Source organism: Martes martes (genome assembly GCF_963455335.1).
Source record: "Martes martes genome assembly, chromosome: 15".
Classification (NCBI taxonomy): domain Eukaryota; kingdom Metazoa; phylum Chordata; class Mammalia; order Carnivora; family Mustelidae; genus Martes; species Martes martes.
Genome location: NC_137903.1, coordinates 57997050 through 58019489, shown reverse-complemented (window position 1 = coordinate 58019489; position 22440 = coordinate 57997050). Strand labels below are relative to the sequence as shown.

At 39.4% G+C, this 22440-nt stretch overlaps 1 protein-coding gene across 1 annotated transcript; it reads right to left on the bottom strand.

The window, feature by feature from the left end:
- Nucleotides 1–4175: 4175 nt before the first annotated feature.
- Nucleotides 4176–22436, bottom strand: TFB2M (transcription factor B2, mitochondrial). Its single transcript, XM_080825133.1, has 8 exons — nucleotides 21943–22436; nucleotides 20976–21064; nucleotides 15210–15363; nucleotides 14815–14963; nucleotides 11423–11512; nucleotides 9419–9481; nucleotides 6236–6408; nucleotides 4176–4985 (listed from the first exon to the last, which is right to left on the bottom strand). Exons 1-8 carry the CDS (start codon nucleotides 22253–22255, stop codon nucleotides 4811–4813), a joined length of 1206 nt encoding a protein of 401 aa, XP_080681259.1. The 5' UTR covers nucleotides 22256–22436; the 3' UTR covers nucleotides 4176–4810.
- Between the last annotated feature and the right edge of the window lie 4 nt (nucleotides 22437–22440).

The following is a 22440-nucleotide window of genomic DNA, read 5'->3' as shown; positions in this document are numbered from 1 at the left end:
TCTCTATAGAAGCTGGTTTGTAATATAAAAAAATTTTTTTTTAAAAGATTTTATTTTATTATTTATCTGACAGACAGAGATCACAGGTAAGCAGAGAGGCAGGCAGAGAGAGAGAGGAGGAAGCAGGCTTCCCTGCCAAGCAGAGAGCCCGATGCAGGGCTTGATCCCAGGACCCTAAGATCATGACCTGAGCCGAAGGCAGAGGCTTTAACCCACTGAGCCACCCAGGTGTCCCTATTTATCAGCTTTTAAAGTATTGTACATTGTTGTGATTTCTCCTCATTCCAAATACTCCCTTTTGTACTTAGAGTCATACTGTTTTGTATCCTTTTTCTTAAAAAGAGCTCCCCCAATACCCAAAAGAACTGAAAGCAGGGACTACAAGCGATAGCTGCATGCCCATGTTCACAACGTTACGCACAGCACCCGAAATGTAGAAATAATCCAAGTGTCCATCAACAGATGAATAAACAAAACGTGGTATGTACATACAATGGACTATTATACAGCCTTAAAAAGGAACGAAATACTAATATATTACAATGTGGATTAACTTTGAAAATATGCTCAGTGAAATACTCTAGACTCAAAATGACGAATATGGTATGGCTCCACTTACAGGAGGTACCTGAAATTGACAGATCCATAAAGACAACACGTAGAAGAGCAGTCATGGGGGGCTATTGGGGAGGGCAATGGGGAATTAGTGATCAATGAGCATGGAGTTTCTATCTGGGATAATGAAAAAGTTCTTGAAATATGTCATGGTGATTTTCACATAACAATGTGAATGTACTTAATGCCACTGAATTATACACTTCAAATGGCTAAAATATTAAGTTTTGCGATCTATATACAATTTTTAAAGGGGGCTTGCTCCCTAAAGTATAAACCCAAGACCCACAAAATATGGATCTGTTCCTACTCATGAAATAAGCAATTCCAAAATAATACAATATTAACAGCCTATGAGAACCACATACTCAGAACCAGAAGGGTTTTAAGTCGTTTTTATTTAATAAAAGAGATTCATTTAACTATTGTAAAATGAAGGGTTACTTTCCAGAACTCTTAAATGATAAATCATAACAATCAGGTTCCAGATTTCCTATACAAAGACCATTCAGAAACTGGAAAGATGGCTCACTCTTACCATCCTTTAAAGTTGCCTGGGAGTGAAGGGCTGTGGTTTAGATGTATTTTAGAAACAGCAGCTCAGAATGCCTGGGTCTGCAACTCAATAAATTCTTTTAGTGGTTCCTCTTGTATGAAAACAGTAAAAGTGTATTTTATAGAGGAGTGGAAGATGTTAGGAGAGGAGTACAGGTTTTTATACCATAGATAATAAGGAAATCATGGGTAGGATCCTGAAGCCATCTTTCTGCAAGTCTTAGAGATTTGATTGTTTTTTTTTTTTTTAATTTACTTGACAGACAGAGATCACAAGTAGGCAGAGAGGCAGTTAGAGAGAGAGGAGGAAGCAGACTCCCTGCTGAGCAGAGAGCCTGATTCAGGGCTCGATCCCAGAACCCTGAGATTATGACAGGCGCCAAAGGCAGAAGCTTTAACCCACTGAGCCACCCAGGTGCCCCAAGATTTGATGTTTCTAATGAAAATTCTTACTAAATTTACAATCAGCTTTTTTTTTTTTAAGATTTTATTTATTTATTTGACAGAGATCACAAGTAGGCAGAAAGGCAGGCAGAGAGAGAGGAGGAAGCAGGCTCCCTGCTGAGCAGAGAGCCCCATGCAGGGCTCAATCCCAGGACTCTGGGACCATGACCTGAGCCGAAAGCAGAGGCTTTAACCCACTCAGCCACCCAGGCGCCCCTTACAGTCAGCTTTCACCAGGAATCTAAATTGGACTTTGAAAAGCAATGCTTTCTCGCCCTACCGGTTCCGTTACTTTCATATCCTCACCTCTAATGAGCAGATAAAAACCAAAAAAGAGCATAGAAAGTTGTGTCTCAATTTCCCATAAACCGTAATTGAAAATTTCACACACTGTTTTATTAGCAAGAGGGAAATTAAATAGCACCTATAAATGTTTAATACAGAACTACCCAGAAGTTTTAGTAATAAACCAAATGAACATTTAACCAAGACTTACTAGATTACTTTTTGAAGTGTATTATGTGTCTCATGAGGTAACTAGGATCCCTCTTTGAAGCCTTAGATTGATGCAAATAATAAAGTAACAGGGCATGGGACTTAAAAAAACCCCTTCCTTCAGGGCACCTGGGTGGCTCAGTCGGTTTAGCATGTGTCTTCCGCTCAGGTCTTGATCCCAGGGTCGTGGGACTGAGTCCCATGTGGGATTCCCTGCTCTTGCTTTTCCCCTCTCTCTCTGCTGCCCCCCACCACTCCACTTGTGCTCTAATAAATAAAATCCCTTTTTTTTTAAAGATTTTATTTATTTGAGAGACAGTGGAAGCTCTATGTTTACTTCATTCTCCAGATTTTCCTTGGTGGATGAAGGGGAATTTTCCTCCTGAAGGGAGATACGCTTTTGGTAATATATTATCAGATAATTATAGAAGGCCACGAAGTTAAATCCTTTTCTTTCATCTTGCACACACAAAACCAAGGTTCAGATAATTAACCTGTTAAATGCCATTTTATGATTTCGTGATGAGAATGAGAGGTAATATCCCACAATAACAGAAAACATTTTTTTTAGTCCTATAGTATAAAACATGACTATTTTGGTCCCAATCACTTCCTGAATTTACACTGACTGTATTCTTACATATTCTAGAGAAACACTTCTATTTTCTTATTGGAAAGTTATCAATATTCCAGAAACAAGTACACAAAAAGAACGTTAAATACCATTGAGCATCTCCTGTCGTAATACTCAAGCTCTCAGCTCTGCTGTCTTGAGCCACCATGATCTTACCTAGAATTAACTATATGGATAGCTAGTTCTCCTGAGAGTAAAAAGTTTTCTTCGGGGGTGCCTGGGTGGCTCAGTGGGTTAAAGCCTCTGCCTTTGGCTCAGGCCATGATCTCAGGGTCCTGGGATAGAGCCCTGCATGGGGGGTCTTTGCTCAGCAGGGAGCCTGCTTCCTCCTCTCTCTCTCTCTCTGCCTGCCTCTCTTCCTACTTGTGATCTCTGTCAAATAAATAAATAAAATCTTTTTAAAAAACAAAACAACAACAACAAAAAAGAACAAAACTTTTCTTCGGAGATACCAGGCCATGCTCCCATGATTCCTGTGAATATTCTTTTCTTTTTTTCTTTAAAGATTTTATTTGACAGAGAGAGACAGCAAGAGCAGGAACACAAGCAGGGGGAGTGGGAGAGGGAGAAGCAGGCTTCCTGCTGAGTAGGGACCCTGATGCGGGGCTCGATCCCAGGACCCTGGGATCATGACCCGAGCCAAAGGCAGATGCTTAATGACTGAGCCACCCAGGCAGCCCATCCTGTGAACATTCTGCTAAACTCATCAGATTTAGGGGAATTCAAACAAACCAGATGACCATTCATTACCCTTAGCCAGCCATGAGGCCCTTTGGCAAAGTATCTCTGGGAGTTTTAAGCCCCAATTACCTGGTACCAGGCCTTGCCATGGGAATCACTCCATCTCAGGTGCCTTATATTTGTTTAGTTAAGAAGCGTCAGGAGAAATTTAGGCTGGAGGCAAAGGAGTGGAAGGAACAGTGAGAAGACTGGATGGCATGATGATACGGCAGATTATATAATGGCAGCATAGGAATTACAGGAGGAAGAAGATTCCGTTTCCAGCCAGGTTGAATTGTAGACCAATGACTATAGTAGGGAAGTCAGGAAGAACTGGTTTGGCTAAACGCTGACAACCTGCCTTGCAAAAACCTACTAATAATATGCCTTAGGTATTACAAAGTATTATAATAGCAAACAAATCTGAGATTTGATATGTCTCAGTTAAAATCCAGTAGCTTCTTCAATGATCTAAGAAAACATTCTTAATTCCATTTAGGCTCATGTAAAGGTCTAATGCGATGAACTTTCTTGAGAACAAAAATTCAAGCAACTTTTGAATAAAACAGATGGAATTACTCACTAAAGGCACATTTACTATACATAACAGAATTTAAAGTGAATAACTTAGGTTCAATATTTCATTAGAGACCAACAAATCACAAAATCTTATTACTTAAAATATTTTAATTTCTAAAATGTGTAAGCCATATTAAAATTGAAATAATTTTATTGTACAGTACTTGACAATATAATTCAACAATCAGAAAAGTAAACAAACCACTTAAATCATTTTAATTTACTTTCTAAGCTTAACAATGTACAAATTCTTTTGCCCTCCAGGAGGAAGCAAAAATCAACAAAGTGGAATATTTAATAAGTTAATTCAATGTAAGGTATTTGGACAAAGGGATTTTATTTTTTAAAGTAAGCTCTACACCCAACATGGGGCTTAAACTCACAGCCCTGAGATCAAGTCACACTACTGATTGAGCCAGCCAAACACCCTTGGCCAAAGGGATTTTTTAAAACTAAGTTTCATCTGGCAATACCCTACAACTACCAGTATGTCCACAGTAGATAGGAATTTAAAACAAAACAAATGCAATCTAATTAAATCCACAATTAAAAGAAGTTTTCATTTTTTGTGAAAGAAATAGCAGCCATGGTTTTATCTAATTTGTTAAGGTATCACCTTCAAAAGAAATTACCTGCCCAATCTGCAAAAGAAGAACAGTTATCTTTTGTTGAAAGACCGGAAGCTTTTCAAACTTAGTTCTCTCCCATTTGTGCCGGAACTTGCAAATAAATCAACGGCTCCATCTAATGTGTGGATGGTCAAGTACCCTACACGATCATTTCTTCCATGCAATCATCGAATAGCCACCTACAAGATTCTTTGGAACACTCTATAGTTTCAAAAAGCTGTTTAAAGTCTTGAGGGTACAGATCTGTTATTTTCATGTCTCCATGTTTCCCCATTTCCTTCAATATAGCCGTTGCATTAACTGGACTCAATAACCTGCAAACAAAACACAAAGTAAATCTGCTTAATTCCTTTTTATAATAGTAGTAAATATTGGTAGAGATGGTTTCTATGCCCAATTTAAAATGCTTAACTTAGGGAATGCCTGGGTGGCTCAGTTGGTTAAGCCGCTGCCTTGGCTCAGGTCATGATCCCAGGGTCCTGGGATCGAGTCCCACATCGGGCTCCTTGCTCAGCGGGAGCCTGCTTCTCTCTCTGCCTCTGCCTGCTGCTCTGCCTGCTTGTGTTCTCCCTCTCTCTCTCTCTGACAAATAAATAAATAAAATCTTTAAAAATATATATATACAACAAAACCTTAAAAAAAAATGCTTAACTTAGGGGCGCCTGGGTGGCTCAGCGGGTTAAAGCCTCTGCCTTCAGCTCAGGTCATGATCCCAGGGTCCTGGGATCGAGCCCCACACTGTGCTCCCTCCTCAGCGGGGAGCCTGCTTCTCCCTCTCCTACTGCCCCTGATTATGTTCCCTCTCTCACTGTATCTCTCTCTGTCAAATAAATAAAATCTTTAAAAAACAAAAGCAAAATAGTCACTACCACATTTTACTGGTCTACCGCCATGTTTAACACTTATTTTTACACAAATATTTTTCAATCAACAGCTCATTCAGAGTCTCACCCGTTCTCTGACAGTTCTTCGAATGACTATGGAATACTGATTCCGAGGCATCATGCATAACCTACAGAACTGTACCCATCAGCCTCATGGAAAAGTTATGTAGATATTAAGGAGGCAGTATCAGCTATAATTCTACGAAGCTTTAGGTAGAAACATAAAATTTGGTCCAGGACAGGAGGATTAGGGTGGTAGAATAATCTGTGCCTGCTTTGGTTAGGAAATAAAACCACGAGGGATAGATAGTGAGAAAAGGTAGATGGTGGGTTTGCCAGCACTGCTGCTACTCCCATCATGGTCACTGGCAAGCAGCTAGTTCTTCATGCAAGTCAATCCTGGACATACACTAACAAAGAGAAAAGTACTGGTAGACATCCCTAGTTGTTTTTTCAAAGGAAAAAATAATTAAGCTAAGGAGACTATATGGAAAACTGAATTTTAGTTTTCTTAAAATGTGTACTGGGGAAGGAAGTGTTGTGAAGAAACAGATGAGTGAAAACATGGTACCCCACCCTGTTACTCAAGATATACAAGATCCAGAAGATAGACCTTTAACATGAAAGTTTGATTCTTATATTAAATTGCTTTTATACTTGCTTTTATTCTTCTTACTTACTGTAAGTGGTCAATTAGTCTGAAATTGCGCTTCATAAAACACTGCTTTAACATGTGAAAAAATATATCATAGTTAATAGATGTTAAATTTTCTGTAAATAAATTCTGAAGAGGAGTCAGTTGAATTAAACACATGTTTTCTCCTACTCGTTTATCTGTTTGTGCTAATGGATTCTGAAAAGAGAAAAAAATAGTGTTAGTCATAAAATATTACCACAGCAAGAGGGGGTTCGCTTACTCATTCAAGCCAGTTATTGGAAGGGGCAATTACCATACACTCTGAGCGCTCCTGTACACTTTTGCTGGGTGTGCCTAGAATGCAAGGCCCTAACCACTGTTCACCTGGGCCGTTTCTCTGGGTTGTCTGCAGCAAGCCACCGTGAGGAGTGAGATAATGGCTCTATCCAGGACAAAGAGAAGCTTGCTTCATGTTTGCTATAAAAGAAGTGGATTCCCCCAGCTCTGTGTTTCAAAGCTTCAATGCAAGCCCCAGCATGTACACCATCAACTGAGGAACATCATGTTACCCCATGGGAGGTGGGGGCAGCAAAGTCCTTTGTGTGATCCAGGAGTCTACCTTTGGGCAGTATCCATGGAAGAGTAACAGCTTATTAACTTTGAAGAAGGGTAAAATCAAATCCCAACCAGTACACGTACACGTACTGAATTTCTTCTATATTTGAGACACAACACCAGATCTTAAGGATGAAAAGGCATTATTGACTTATAATTTCCCCTCAGATATTTAAAAAACTATGGGGTTACGAACTATGGTTCACGGCCTGCCTGTTTTTGTATAGTCTGGATCTAAGAATGATTTTTACCTTTGTAAATCATTGTTTAAAAAAAAAAAGAAAAACAAAAAGCAAAAACAAAGAATAGGACAGAGACTATTATGTGGGCTACAAAGCATAAAACATTTGCTGCTCAGCCGTTTACTGAGAAAGTCAGTCAACCTGCTCTAGTATACCATATTTGGATTTCTTTAAAAAGCACATAACTTAATGTAAGGTTAAGATGTCTTTTCCCTCAGAAATTATCCCTCAGAAAGCATAGAGGCCTTATGTTAAGTCCTTTGGAAACCTCATATATTAGGTAGTGATCCCTTATTTACTTCTCTAACTACATATACACACACATATATATGTACATACACATTTTTTAGTATATATACTCTTTGTAGAAGACCTATTGCCCGAAAAGGAAACTTTCAATAATTTTCGTTTCTAGTTTTGGATGCCTACAGTTGAAGGAATTAGTTTAAAACAAAAAGGGGGGGGGGCGCGCCTGGGTGGCTCAGTGGGTTAAAGCCTCTGCCTTCGGCTCGGGTCATGATCCCGGGGTCCTGGGATCGAGCCCCTCATCGGGCTTTCTGCTCAGCGGGGAACCTGCTTCCTCCTCTCTCTCTCTCTGCCTGCCTCTCTGCCTACTTGTGATCTCTGTCTGTCAAATAAACAAACAAAATCTTAAAAAAAAAAAAAAAAGGAAGGTAATGAAATTCAAAAAATGTTTAGTAATTATTAATTAGAGAGGGAGATAACCTCATACCACAAAATGTTCTATGTTGCTGTTGGTTAGAGTTTTGAAGGTGACTTTAAAAAGCAAGCTGGTAGAAGGTATCTGGCTGGCTCAGTTGGTAGAACATGCAATTCTTTGGGATTGTGAGTTCAAGCCCCAGGTTGGGCAACTCTGGTTACTTAAAAATAAATAATTAATTTAAAAAACCGGAAACTGGTAGATAGCTTTGTAGTTAGATAACAGACTTGATAAATAGGGAAGAAAAAACTGTCTTGGTGTTAAATGGGTGGCTATTTGTAGCTTAGGAAGAAAGTTCCAGTGATAAAAATATGGCTTCCAAAAAGTGGAAAATCCGAAACAACTTGGATGGAAATAAGAATAACGTGCTCTGAAAACTGTTAAATGTCTCAAAGTGTCTCTGTAGCAATTATGAACATGCTGATATCAGAGACACAGGTGGAACATCTGAATACAATTCTCTCAGGAAACATGGCATCTGGTTATCTTCCTTTCATCCCTAAAGTCTATATGTTTAAGTTAGCCAAAAAAACTTTTTTTAGCTTTTGCTCTTGTCAGTGAAAAAATGATAGTGTGTTATATATAGGAATTTTTACTTTGCAGACATTTGGATAAGTTCCTAATGGTCTTAAGCCAAAATAAATTAGTCTGATTCTATTTTGTGAGGCTACAAAAATATGCTTATGGAGAGTGAAACAGAGCTAAAACCTCAGTGATCACAACAATGACCACTGAAAAGTCAGATCATTTTTAAATCGATCGTTTTTTTTTTTTTCTTTTAGTGTCAAGAATGAGAATAAAAACTGAAGTAAGGGGGCACCTGGGTGGCTCAGTGGGTTAAAGCCTCTGCCTTCCGCTCAGGTCATGATCCCAGGGTCGTGGGATCGAGTCCCGCATCGGGCTCTCTGCTCAGCAGGGAGCCTGCTTCCCCCTCTTTCTCTCCCTGCCTCTCTGCCTACTTGTGATCTCTGTCAAATAAATAAATAAAATCTTAAAAAAAAAAAGGGCTAACCCCCCCCCCAAATAAACAAACAAACAAACAAAACTGAAATAAGTAGGCAAATGGGGCCTTTCAGACTGAAGTTAAACTTTGGATTGTTTTTAAAAATTCAGCTACTTCATTCCAATTTTGCTACAAGTCCCCCTGATATAAAGTAAACAGAAGATCACTTTATAACATCATCACTTTGGTTTTATAAAAGGGAAAACACAAACAAAAGTCCCAACCTCTGGGTAAGAAATAAGACATACCAGTTTATGAACTCAATCATTATAAACTGTAATACGACAGACCCCTGACTTTTAAAATTACATCTTTAGTTTATCAAATTAGATGAACACTGTATTAGATGACTGTATTTTCCAAACTTGGGATGTATCCTCATTTTAAGAGATAGAGATGGAAGTCAAATTCTGTTTAAGCCTATTACTCTAGTATCCGCTGTATAATCAGCTGAAAATTACAACTCTCCTCCAAAATAATTTGAATTTATTAAAAGCGGTAAGGTATGTTTGAAAGAACATTTCCAAATATTGTTAAAGTAAACATTTAAATAAATACAGAATACCAGATAATCTTAAAAAAAAAAACAAAAAAAAACCAGGATGTTCCATTTAGAGGGAAAAAGAAAAGGGTATTCATTCTTACCTTATTCTTCACCTCTTCCTGTCCCCCACTGTGGCGGTATACGCCAAACGAGGACCAAGGCTCCTTGAGGGAAGGTAAACAAAACCAAAAAATTTTAGTTCTCTTCAAAGTGCCCTGAATTATTACTGCCTCTAAACAACAGAATAAATTAAATTCAAGTCACCAGTCTAACTGGACTTAAGAAAAACAACATGGGATAGTTAAATCATAAACTTTCGTCTTCTCTCTTTCTATCTTTCTTTGATAGAGAGGGAGATCACAAGTAGGCAGAGAGGCAGGCAGAGGGGGAGGGGGAAGGAGGCTCCCCGCTGAGTAGAGATCCCAATGTGGGGCTCAATCCCAGGACCCTGAGATCACGACCTAAGCCGAAGGCAGAGGCTCAACCCACTTAGCCACCCAGATGTCCCTTCCTCTTTTTTTTTTAGATAGAGGAGAATCAAAAGGCTATCCTGACATTGCTAATTCTCTTACTTACTTAGATAGAATATCATCCTTAATATAATTACACAAATAGGCCCTTAAGTTGTTTTAACAGCTAAGATTTCCATATTTCCATAATCAGCTTAGGGGCCATCAGATCAACACTGACATTAATGAATGGCAAAAGTCAACACTGGGCCTTTGCAAATAAATACTACAGAACAAAAAAAGAGAAGACTCTCCAGAAAGCTAAAGTCCTCAGGAGTCCTTTATGAAGAAACTAGCCGATAGTCACAAGGAGAGGAGGGAGGCCCAGATAAAAAGCCAACAGAATGAGAGATCACTGAGGTAATAAAGGATGAGGGACACCAAGAATGGCAGTACCAGTGTTATGTCATACAAATGCAGGGTCAGTGTTGTGAACACAAGTGTGAAAAGATCTGGGAATACAGGAAAACAGTATAGGCATAACAGATACTAAGGTCAAGGAACAGAGGGCCAATCTAAGAACCTCATGCATTGGAGGAAAAAACACAGAATTGGAACAAAAGCTAAAATCAATGAGTAACATTCTGATGACTAAGTATGCACACTGAGGGGCTTAACTGGCTCCTGGACAACAACACTGAAGAGACTACATGGAGATATACATGACAAATTCATTAATCAATTGATTAATTAATTTTTAAAATATTTTATTTATTTATTTGACAGACAGCGACACAGCAAGAGAGGGAACACAAGCAGGGGGAGTGGGAGAGGAAGAAGCAGGCTTTCTGCTGAGTTGGGAGCCCGATGCTGGGCTTGATCCCAGGACTCTGGGATCATGACCTGAGCCAAAGGCAGACGCCTAATGAGTGAGCTATCCAGGTGCTCCTATAGTGAGGTTTTTAACTGGCCACTGAAAACTTAGGAAAAATGTCTAGTGATGAGAGAAAAAAAACCCTTGTATTAGCTATTAAGTGAAAAAAAAAAGATACAAAATAATATAATCTTTACTATTTAAAGAAAAAACCAAAACAAAACACAGGAAAAATAAAAGGCTACAAATAGGCCACAAATGTCAATAGTGACCTCTGGGTGGTGGAACTGTAGTGTGAGTCTTTAAAATTCTTTTCTTCTTTCCCTCTCTCTTTCTTTCTTGTCTCAATTTTTTTTTTTCTTGTCTCAAATTTTTATAATGAGCATACATTAATTTTATAATCAGAGAAAAATATAAACATTTGTGACAAAAACATAAGCACCAAGTTACCTTGCTCTATTATCTTCAACAGCTAGGAAAAATAATAAAATTAATTTTTCATTTTTTTCCATTTACTGGTCACAAAAATATAGCCTCTTCAAAAAACAATTAAGTTCAGGGGCTGGGGGGATTGGGTAACTGGGTGATGGGCATTAAGGAAGACATGTGATGTAATGAGCACTGGGTGTTTTATACAACTGAAGAATCACTGACCTCTACCTCTGAAACTAATAATATACTCAAAGTTAATTAACTGAATTTAAATAAAATAAAATTTAAAAAATAAATAATAAAAAATAAAAATCAAGTTCTCTTTTGTAATTCAGAAGGATTTTACTCACCACATGCAGAAGCTTAATCTTACAAGCTACTTGCCAGAGCACACTTAATGCTTGATACAAGTGTGGATTTCGGGGATTTGCCACCAGTTTCTAGTAAAAGGAAAATAAAAGTTACATGTTTACATAACCATAAACAATTAAAATATAATTCTGAATCTTAAAAGTCATATCTTAATAATATTTAGAAATTAAAGAAAATTAGAATTGCAAAACCTTAACCGTAACCATTTCAAAGAAGAGAAAATCTTTTTAAACTTCCATACTGAAATATATCACCATGTACACTTAAAATATAATGTATGTGAGACTGATTTCCTTATTAAAGGACAAAATCTTATTAAAGAAAAAAAATGAAACAAAAATGTACAATTACTCTGGAGAAGGACAAGTGTAGGTCAGAAGTATGTATCAAATGGGCTAGTAAATTTTGAGTCAAGAATTATTCAGGCTGACACTTGGAAGGACAAGCAGTTTCCTCAGTGAATGAGAATAGGACAGGACAGCAAAAACGACACATGAAAAGGTCCATGGTAAAAGCAGCACTAAAACATTTCCCCAGTAGCAAGACAAAAACTGATGAAGTGTTACCCATTTCTCTTTTCGCAATCTTTTTTTTTTAAAAATATTTTATTTATTTATTTGTCAGAGAGAGAGCACGCACAAGAAGTGGGAGTGGCAGGCAGAGGGAGAGGGAGAAGAAGGCTCCCCACAGAGCAGGGAGCCCTATGTGGGGCTTGATCCCAGAGCTGAAGGCAGATACTTAACTGCCTGAGCCACCCAGGCACCTCTTCTCGCAATCCTTCATGTATGTAATGTATGCATAGCCTCAAGGTTCTGAGTCCCCTATGCTTTCCACAGACAGTCACTACTTCTTTACTGAGTCTTGGTGAGTAAATCACCCTTTCATTTCTTGTTCCACTACCCTAACCCATAACTCCTACATACAAAGAAGCATCTCATGTTACCACGGATTAGAAGATTAATAATGTGAAGCATTCTGAGCAGAAAAGAAACATTACTCTCAAGACACGTTATAAAGAACTTCAGAAGGCTCTTTAAGTTCAGAGAGTAGAGTCTAAAAACTCTAAATATCCCTGTTAGAATACATGAAATCAGCAAAGTTGCAGGATATAAAAATCACACAAAAGTCAATCATATTTCTATACACTAACAATGAATAATCTGAAAAGTAAAATTGAGAAAACAACTCCATTTATAACAACATCCAAAAGAGTAACATACTTAGGAATCAATTTAAACAAGAAGGAGAAAGACTTATACACTGAAAACTACAAAACACCAAAGAAAAATATTAAACACAAATGGAAAAAAACCTGTGTTCATAGATTGGAAGACTGACCAATGTTAAAGTGTTAGTACTACCCAAAGTGATTGACAGAGTCAATGCAATCCGTATCAAAATCCCAACGTTTTTTTCCACAGAAATAGAAAAATCCATCCTAAAATTCATATGGAATCTCAAGAGACACTGAACAGCCTAATGCAATAAAATAGAACACCCAGAAACAGACCCTCATATGTATGACCAAATGATGTTTTGACAAGGGTATCAAGGCCATTTGATGGGGGAAAGAACAGTCTTTTCAACAAAAGATGCTGGGAAAATTGGATACCCACATGCAAAAGAATGAAGTTGGACCCTTACCCAACACCATATAAAAAAAAAAGTAATTCAAGATGGATCAAAGACCAGAATATAAGAGCTGAAATTATAAAACTCTTAGAAGGAAACGTAAGAAAAAAAGGCTTCATGACATTGGATTTGACAGTGATTTCTTAGCTATGACACCAAAGGCACAGGCAACAAAAAGAAAAAATAGACAAACTGGACTTCATCAAAATTAAAAACTTTGGGACTCAAAGGACACAACAGTGTGAAACAGCAACTCACAGACGGGGAGAAAATACATGCAAATCACATATCTGAGCACGGTTTAATACTGAGAATAGAGAAATAACTCCTTAAACTCAACAGAAAAAAATGAAAAAACCCAAAGAAAAGACATTCCTCCAAAGATGATATATAGTCGATAAGCACATGAAAAGATGTTCAACATCACCAGCCAAATCAAAGCACTACAACAGGTATTTAAAAACAAAACAAAACAAAACAGGAAACAAGTGTTGGGGAGAGCATGGAGAAACAAACTCTCGTGCATTCCTGGTAGGAATATAAAATGGTACAGACAATATGGAAAACAGTAGGGTGGGTCCTTAAAAAACTACAAAATTTAAAAAAAAATTAAAAATAGTACTGGAGTGCCTGGGTGGCTTAGTAGTCTAAACAAACATCTGCCTTTGGCTCAGGTCATAATCTAGGGGTCCTGGAATCAAGCCCCAAGTTGGGCTCCCTGCTCAGCGGGGGTCTGCTTCTCTTTCTCACACTCTGTGTTCTCTCTCTCCCCCCAAAAAACCAAAACAAACAAACAAAAAAAAATCCAAAACGAAAAACAAAACAAAACAAACTTAAAAAAAAAAAAAAACCTTAAAAAGATTCTCTCTCTTCCCCCCTGCCTGCATGCTTTCTCACCCGCCCCATATAAACAAAATCTTAAAAAAAAAAAAAAAAAAAAAAAAAGAAAAGTATTGCCATAAGATCCGGTAATTCCACTGCTGGGTATACACTCAAAAGTACTGAAAGCCGGGACTGGAAGAGGTATTTGCACACCAAAGCTCATGGCAGCATCATTCACAATAACAAAAAAGTAGAAGCAACTCAAATGTCCATTGACAGATGAATGCATAAAGAAAAGATGGTGGGTGTATGTATCTATGTGTATGTGTTTGTGTGTAAAAAATAAATAATGTACACACACACACACACACACACACACACACACATGCATGTATGCAATGGTGTATTTTTCAGCCTTAAAAAGAAAATGAAATTCTGATACATGCTTTGACCTGGATGAACCATAAAGGTTTTATGCTAAATGAAGTCAGTCAGACACTAAGTACAATATTCTATGATTCCGCCTATGCTGAAGTACCTAGAATAGTCAAAGTCATTGAGACAGAAAGTAGGACAACGTTTACCAGAGGTTCAGGGGGAGGAGTAATGCTTAATTCGGTATGGGATGGTAAAAATGTGCTGAGAAGAGATAGATAGTGGTACACTTGTATGACAATGTGAACTTAATGCCATGAAACTGTATAGTTAAAAATGGTTAAAATAGTAAACGTGTCATGTGTATTTAACCACAAAAAAACCTCGAATCTAAAGAATGCTCTACGAAATTTAAAATCCATCTTAATACTCTCAAATATCATGAGCTCAAATTAAAGTCATTCAGATTCACACCACTCAGAGACAGATCACAAAACTCTTTCAAAACAAAAACTTGCATCAAGTACTTGTAATAACGTACCTCGTATTCTTTTTCAGTAATAAACATATTTAGTTCTACTCGTCCATAACTAAATACAGAAGTAGAAGAATACAGGTCATATAAAAGTTTCCAAAGTATCTTTTTCTCATTTTTTGATGGGAAGATTCCAACTACTCTTAATGGGGTATCTGTTAGGAATACAAGCAAAAATATTCGAGTAAATTGTTAAAACTTTTTCCTAAGATCGTATTTTATTGAGTCAGACTAACTTTACAAGCTATATAAAGTCAACTAAAATGACGCCTCGGCATCTTCCCTGGGTAGGGTGGTTGGCCATCCATGGAATTGCTCAGATTCAGTCTATGTGAGGGGAAAACCACAGTCACCCGAGAGCACCTGTCCATACACTCTATAATCCAGGCAGGACGCATTACCTTTTGACCAAGGAACTGCTTCTATTCCCAAATGCCGAAAAAGCGTTTCTGAAATCATAATGGGAGGTTTTACTATTCCAAAATTTCTAGGATCCATTTTAAAGAAGTCACAGTAGACCACTTCCAGTTTTCCATTCATCTTTTTCCGCAGGGACTGAAGAGAAACAGAGATAACATGTTTAAAATTGTCAGTGTTAGGGAGACTTTGTACCCACTCAAAGATCTACTTCAAAAAATTTACCCTAAAACTTAAGAGTTAAGAGAAATTAATTAATGCCTGAAAAGCAATCAAAGTACAATATTACTAAGAAAAAGCCCCAAACCAAAAAACCTTCAACAAATTCTCACTTATCCTCTCACTTCCTCTACTTTTTCTCAGTGGCTTCAGCTACTCAAAAAGCATCCTCACTCTAATCTGATTGCTTAGTGGCAGCTGCCTGGAGTATGAGAGGAGACTGGGAGACCACACCTGGGCCCAGGCAGAGAGCGGAAATCATCTGCTGGCTGTGGCCAGATGCTTCAGAGTAGAGGGAAAAAAATGATAAAAATGTTTGGTTTTTTTAAAAAGATTTTATTTATTTATTTGACAGAGACCACAAGCAGGCAGAGAGAGGAGGAAGCAGGCTCCCCACAGAGCAGAGAGAGAGTCCAATACGGGGCTTGATCCCAGGACCCTGGTATCATGACCTGAGCAGAAGGCAGAGGCTTTAACCCACTGAGCCACCCAAGTGCCCCCAAAACGGTAAAAATATTAAAGTGAAATGAAGACAGTCCTGTTTTTACTAGAAGAGTTTAATTAGTCCTTTACCAAATGAACCTAGCTACACTCATCGTGTAGGTCACTTTCCCTTTCCCCCTTGATTTTTCATTTATGTTTTCTAAAGACAGAAGCAACTACAGAAGGAAAGCTCCTTGTCTGCCGTAAGAGAGGTCCGATATGCTTCCATCTTTCCACTGTCCTGATGTGCTCATTCTGTTATAGCACTGGACATCTTAGTAATGAGAGCAAGGGTTAGCTACAGACTCCATAAACATAATTCGAAGTCACAATAAACAAACGAACAAACAAACAAACAGAAGAGGTCAATGGGACTTAAAATGCATTCTGAGATTCTCATGCACAGAAAATTCTATTGGTATATATCGAGGTTTCAAGAATTTGCAACTTAAAGTTATGAAATAAAAAACCTAATTTTTATTTTTTAATGTTTATTTTTTAAAAAAGATTTTATGTATTTATTTAAAAGAGAGTGCATGCTCATGAGTGGGGGTGGGGGTAGGGGCAGAGGGAGAGGAAGAAACAGTCTCCCCGCTGAGCGGGGAGCCCAAAGCTGGGCTCAATCCCGGGACCCCCAGGATCATGACCTGAGAAGCAGGCAGAGGCTTCACCAACAGCCACCCAGGTGCTCCAAAAACCTAATTTTCCTAAAGTGTTTTATTTCAACCTATAAATCTTATTTTATTTCTAAATCTAGTAAATTCTAATCATTTTTATGGGGAGCCTTGAGAAAGACTAGGGAAGGAACAGACTTGGGTAGAAATCATGTACTTTTGGTCCTGTGCAGTTTGAGATGCCTCTTAGATGAACCAGAGAATAGGAAGTGGAGATGCCAGGTGGGAAGCTGTAGACCTGAATAGGAAGGTTAGTGGAGTGGTCCAGGGTAAAGTTATAAATTGGTAAAAATTTTGCTTGTTGGAGGTTATTAAAGCCAGGGGTACAGATGGGACCCCCTAAAGAGAAGCACAGAAGACGAGGCCTGAGGATGGAGTACTCCAGAGTCTCACGAAAAGCTGGGAATAAGCCAAAAATGTACAGAAGAAAACAAGACCGTGGTGTTATGACAGCTAGAGAAAAGAACACTCACTTGATGCTTATCTTAAAACAGATTATCTTGAAATTCTTACAAATTGTTCTGTTTGGATAGCAACAAAATAACCTCAGAAGTTATTCAAGAGTCCTATTTTAATCTTTGCAACTAAGAAAAGCTAATGAATTTTGGCTTGATAGAAATGTAAAAGGAATGTATACATTCAGACTTCTGAAAGTCTGTTTTTGTTTTTGCACCTGTTACGTACCATGCAATAATTGGAAAAATGATATAATCAGTCAGAACTCCAGAATAATTTAGTTCTATAATAATAGTGAAATCACATTTAAAAACTCAACTGCATTTAGGATTCAAAACCAGGAAGCACAGGGCGCCTGGGTGGCTCAGATGGTTGGGTGTCTGCCTTTGCTCAGGTCATGATCCCAGGGTCCTGGGATCAAGTCCCACATCGGGCTCCCTGCTAAGAGGGGAGTCTGTTTCTCACTCTCCCTCTGCTCCCCCTGCTTGTGCTCTCTCACTCTCTCTGTCAAATAAGTAAATAAAAACAAAATTAAAAAAACAAAAACAAACCAGGAAGCACAGTTCATCTTATTTAAATTACAGCAAGAGGGGCACCTGGGTGGCACAGTTGGTCAAGCATGCTCTTGATTAGGGCTCAGGTCATGATCTCTGGGTCATGAGATGGAGCCCCACATTGGGCTCCATGCGCAGCCAGGGGTCCGCTTGTGATTCTCTCTCCCTTGTCCTCTGCCCCTCCCCCACGACCCCTGCTCTCTCTAAAATAAATAAAATGTTTAAAATAAAAACAAATTGCAACAAGACCCTTTATAAGTGGGCATTAATGTCTCTATTTTATATATAAGAAAAACCAAAGTCAAACAGATGAAACTACTTAATTGCCCAAGGGTCCTGAAGGTAGCAGTGATGGCTAGGGCTGACATTCAGCCTGACTTGAAAAGACTATGTTCTATCTCCGCTGAAATACCACACCATTTGCCACAAAAGCCGAGGGCTCTTCAACTGAACATGCACAGCTCTTTCTGCAACAGTAGTTCTCATTTGCAAAAAGGAATATATCATGATTTATTATTACAGAACACAATTTGCAAACTTATCTCTAGTACATCCAGATAGGAAAACTGCTCCTGCTTGAAACATTGTTAATGTGGAGCCCCACGAATTTTATCAGAGAAGGTGGGGGTTCTAATGTTAAACAAAAATTCTGAGTTAAGCGTCATCCTTGAAAATTTTTCAGTTTTTAGGAGCAAAATTCTGGGTGGCTAGAAGCATTGTAGGCTGAGAGCACCACTTTAAAGCTGTGATTTACAGCCACAAGACTTCTATTTATTTCATTTTTTTAAAGATTTATTTCAGAGAGAGACATCACATGCAACCATGCATACAAGTAGGGGGAGGGGAAAATGGAGAGAGAATCTTCAAGCTGACTCCCCGCCGAGCAAGCAGTCCTACTCAGGGCTTGATCCTACAACCCTGAGATCACGACCAGAGCCAAAACCAAGAGTGGGACACTTAACTGGCTGAGCCACCCAGGCTCCCAACAAAACTTCTACTTAAATGGTTATTTCTCTTTTATTCTGGCAAATAGATGAATTCACATTAAACCTTATCTGAATGGCTTTTCCCTCTGTCATAATGATGGTTAATAAGAATGGATACCTCCTGAGGGTACCTCCTGAGGGCTGAACTTAAGTTAGTGCTGAGGGGAGGGGGTGGGGAGTTAGAAAGAAGCTAAAAGCTGGAACTGGAACACAGTCTTAGTTCTAACCAAAGACTGGATATGATCAGAGATTGATTTGGTGTTTACTCTGCAGTTTAAGAAACATTTATGACAAATATTCCTGTATTTGTTATAGGAAAATTCTGCGTGTCATGAACTTTCAAGACCCCATGATTCCATTTTTCATGGAATCATGGATTTCAAATTAACACGAATCTTGATCTTCCAAGAAAGCCAGCTACTGTGTTACTGGTAAGAAACTAAATAGACATTTTAAAAAAAGATTTTATTATTTATTTGGCAGAGAGAAAGACAGTGAGAGCAGGAACACAAGCAGGGGGAGTGGAAGAGGAAGAAACAAGTTTCCAGCTGAGCAGGGAGACCGATGTGGGGCTTGATCCCAGGACCCTGGGATCAGACCTGAGCTGAAGGCAGACGCTCAAGGACTGAGCCACCCAGGAGCCCGTAAATAGACAGTTTAATGCTTTTTAATTGTTTTGTGAACATGCAGATTAACCTTCAAACGTAGGCCCTGGGGCACTTGGATGGCTTAGTCAGTTGAGTGTCCAACTCTTGATTTCGGCTCAGGTCATATCTCAGAGTCTTGAGATCGAGCCCTGGCGCAGGCTCCAAGCTGGACATGGAACCTGGTAAAGATTCTTTCTCTCTCTCTCTTGCCCCTCAAAAACAAAACTAATCCTTTTTTAAAAAGATCAAAACAGGGCACCCACCTAGTGGGTTAAAGCCTCCGCCTTCGGCTCAGGTCATGATCCCAAGGTCCTGGGATCAAGTCCTGCATCGGGCTCTCTGCTCAGCAGGGAGCCTGCTCCCCATCCCCTGCCTACTTGTGATCTGTCAAATAAATAAAATCATAATAAATAAATAAATAAATAAAAATAAAAGCTATTTTGTTTCTTATTCCTAAGGTGAAATTGAAATTACAGGTGGCCATGGTGACTAAATCACACTTCATGATCTTTCCTCAATTTTGTGTTCTTTTCTCTTCATGTTTTTTGGGATTCCAGCAGATTCAGCATCAATTAAATAATCTGGCTAAACCCCTGAATTTCTGGGGCACCTGGGTGGCTCAGTCAGTTAAGCACCTGCCTTAGGCTCAGGCCATGATCTCAGGGTCCTGGGATCCAGTCCCACATTGGGCTTCCTACTCGGCTCTCCTTCTCTCTCTCCCCCTGCTTGTGCTCTCTCTCTCTCTCTCTCAAATGAATAAATAAAATCTTAAAAAAAAAAATCCTTAGTTCTTTTCAAAGCTGTCAGTTGTAGGATAACAACCATCTAACATGCATCGTTTTATTTAAAAAATAAACAACTGAATTTGGTGGACATTTTCATAATTTTTCGTTGTCATCCTGCACTTTTTTAGATTTATTTGACAGAGATTGAGAGAGCACAAGCAAGGAGACCAGCAGGCGGAGGGAAAGGGAGAAGCAGACTCCCCTCCGAGCAGGGAGCTCAATGCCAGGTTCGATCCCAGGACCCTGGGATCATGACCTGAGCCGAAGGCAGATGCTTAACTCACTGAGCCACCCAGGCGCCCCTTGTCCGGCACTTTTAAATACCTCTATATGTGGTTTTAGGAATTTGGCACCGGGAAGTACAAGTTTCCTAAACTGAATCTAGAGACTCAGGAGGGAGGGGAAAGAGAAGGAAAGAGGCTGGCGGTGAGACAAGGTATTTCTACTTCACTGTTAATGTGAATCTGTCTGCCATATAAGCAGGAGAATTCACTGAAAAACCCATTTGGATAATGCTTTCACCACATGCTATTGTAGCTGACCATACCAAACCTTTCTTTACTCTGAAACCCTAAATCCAGAGTTAACATAGTCCTGTTAACCTAGATTCTAAGTTCACAGAAAGCAGAGACACAGGATACCCTACCAGAGATAAGGAAACAAGCTTAGAGATGTCAAGTTACACAGTGTTCAAAGTCCCCCAACTAGTATGCAGCAGAGACAGAATCAGAGAACAAGTCTCAGAACTCCAATATTTCAGTCATTCAACAAGCACTGATAGCTCTGATAACTATGCTATGTTCTAGTCATGGGGGATAAAATATATATACAGCAAGGCCCCCCAAAGTGATTCTATAAAAATAAATTGGGTGCTTAATTTTCCCTTCCCTAAATACTCAAAGATAGCTAGCTGAACAATAAATTAGTTTAGAAACTAATAGTATACCTCCAAATGTGGAAGAAAAGTCCTGTTACTTTCAAGGGCAATCACCTTGGCCTTGCTTTCAAGTAATGCTTGAGTCAGGATTCCAGGACCTAGTGTTATTAACAGAAGGAAAAGTTTATTTGCAAAAGAAACAACTTTTCTCAATATTGACTTAGTAGATATTTCACATGTATTACCTAATTTTGATCCTCACAACATTCCCAAAGAAGATACTACACTCCTCATTTACACACAGGAAACCTGGGGAATTACATAAAATCATTTGACTCTAACATCACAACTGATAAATGATGCTGCCTGGTTTTGAATCTATTCTGTCAAAGCCAAAGCCTAAGCTCTTAATCACAATGCTTTACTGTCTCAGGAAAAACAAAGAAAGTTGCCTTTAGCTTACCACTTATTTATGGACTCTAACCAGGAAAAGATACTGTCAAACCTAAACAGAACTGACTAAGGACAAGTCGTGCTCCTTAAAAAAAAAAAAAAAAAAAAAAAAAAGTACTTTTTGCAGGGGCGTGCGGCTGGCTCCGTTGGTGGAGCGTGCGACTCTGGATCTCCTGTTCGTTAAGTTCGAGCCCCACGTTGGATATAAAGATTATGTAAGAAATAAAATAAAATCTTTACCAAAAAAAAAAAAAAAAAGAAGCAACTTTCAGAAAGTCTATACATCTTATGTTCTAGGCATCCTGCTGGGGTCTCTAGGAGGAGTATGTGAAAGATAAAAGTTCTTTGGGGAGGGACTTGCAAGTATTTTGAGGAGACAGTAAAACCTAGGAGCACATTTTATCAAATGCTGCGTGCAAACTGAAGTGCAAACTGCTGCGGAAATATTTCCTGGTGTCATGACCGGGACCGACCATCCAATCTGCTTCAAGGCGTCATGTCTTAAACGGGCCCCCACGGGCGGTCGAGGGAAGGTGGCATGAGCGATGAACGTCCAAGGAAAGGTAATCCCTGGCAGACTCACCTGGATTGCACTCCAGGAAGAGCTGGTCAGGGTTTTTCGCTTCTTCCTTCAGGATCCGCACCAAGGTCGTGGCCAGGTTCGGATTGGTTATGTAACTCTTGCGCTCTGAGCGGTACTTGGGCAACCACGAGTTTGAGTCTTTGAAGCCCTGACGGGGCACGAGCTTCGGGTGGAGGTCAGCCAAGCCCCGGCGGTGCCCCGCGGGGACGCCCCTCCACCTAGTCGCTCCAGACCCCAACGCGCAAAAGCGACCAGCACCGGCCAAGGCTGAGAGCGCCAGCCGCCGAGAGAGCCCTGCCACCGGGACCGACATCTTCAGCCTCTACGGTCTGCCCCAACGTCACCGGAGAGTGTCACACCGCCAGCCGGCTCCGTACAGAGCACTCCACGTGCAACATCTCCCCAAAACCAGACTAGGCCGGGCGGTACAAGACACTACAAACTGCGCATGCGAGCGGTCCCTTCTTCTTGCCATTTCCCTCACTTCCGTTTCCGTCC

Excerpts from the sequence above, each read along its gene's own strand:
- TFB2M (XM_080825133.1), bottom strand. The coding sequence starts at position 22,255 with ATGTCGGTCCCGGTGGCAGGGCTCTCTCGGCGGCTGGCGCTCTCAGCC. Across the intron at positions 11,513-14,814 it reads TTACTGAAAAAGAATACGAG|AAACTGGTGGCAAATCCCCG; the intron begins GTACGTTATTAC and ends TCCTTTTACTAG. Across the intron at positions 4,986-6,235 it reads AGACTAATTGACCACTTACA|GTTATTGAGTCCAGTTAATG; the intron begins GTAAGTAAGAAG and ends TTTTGTTTGCAG.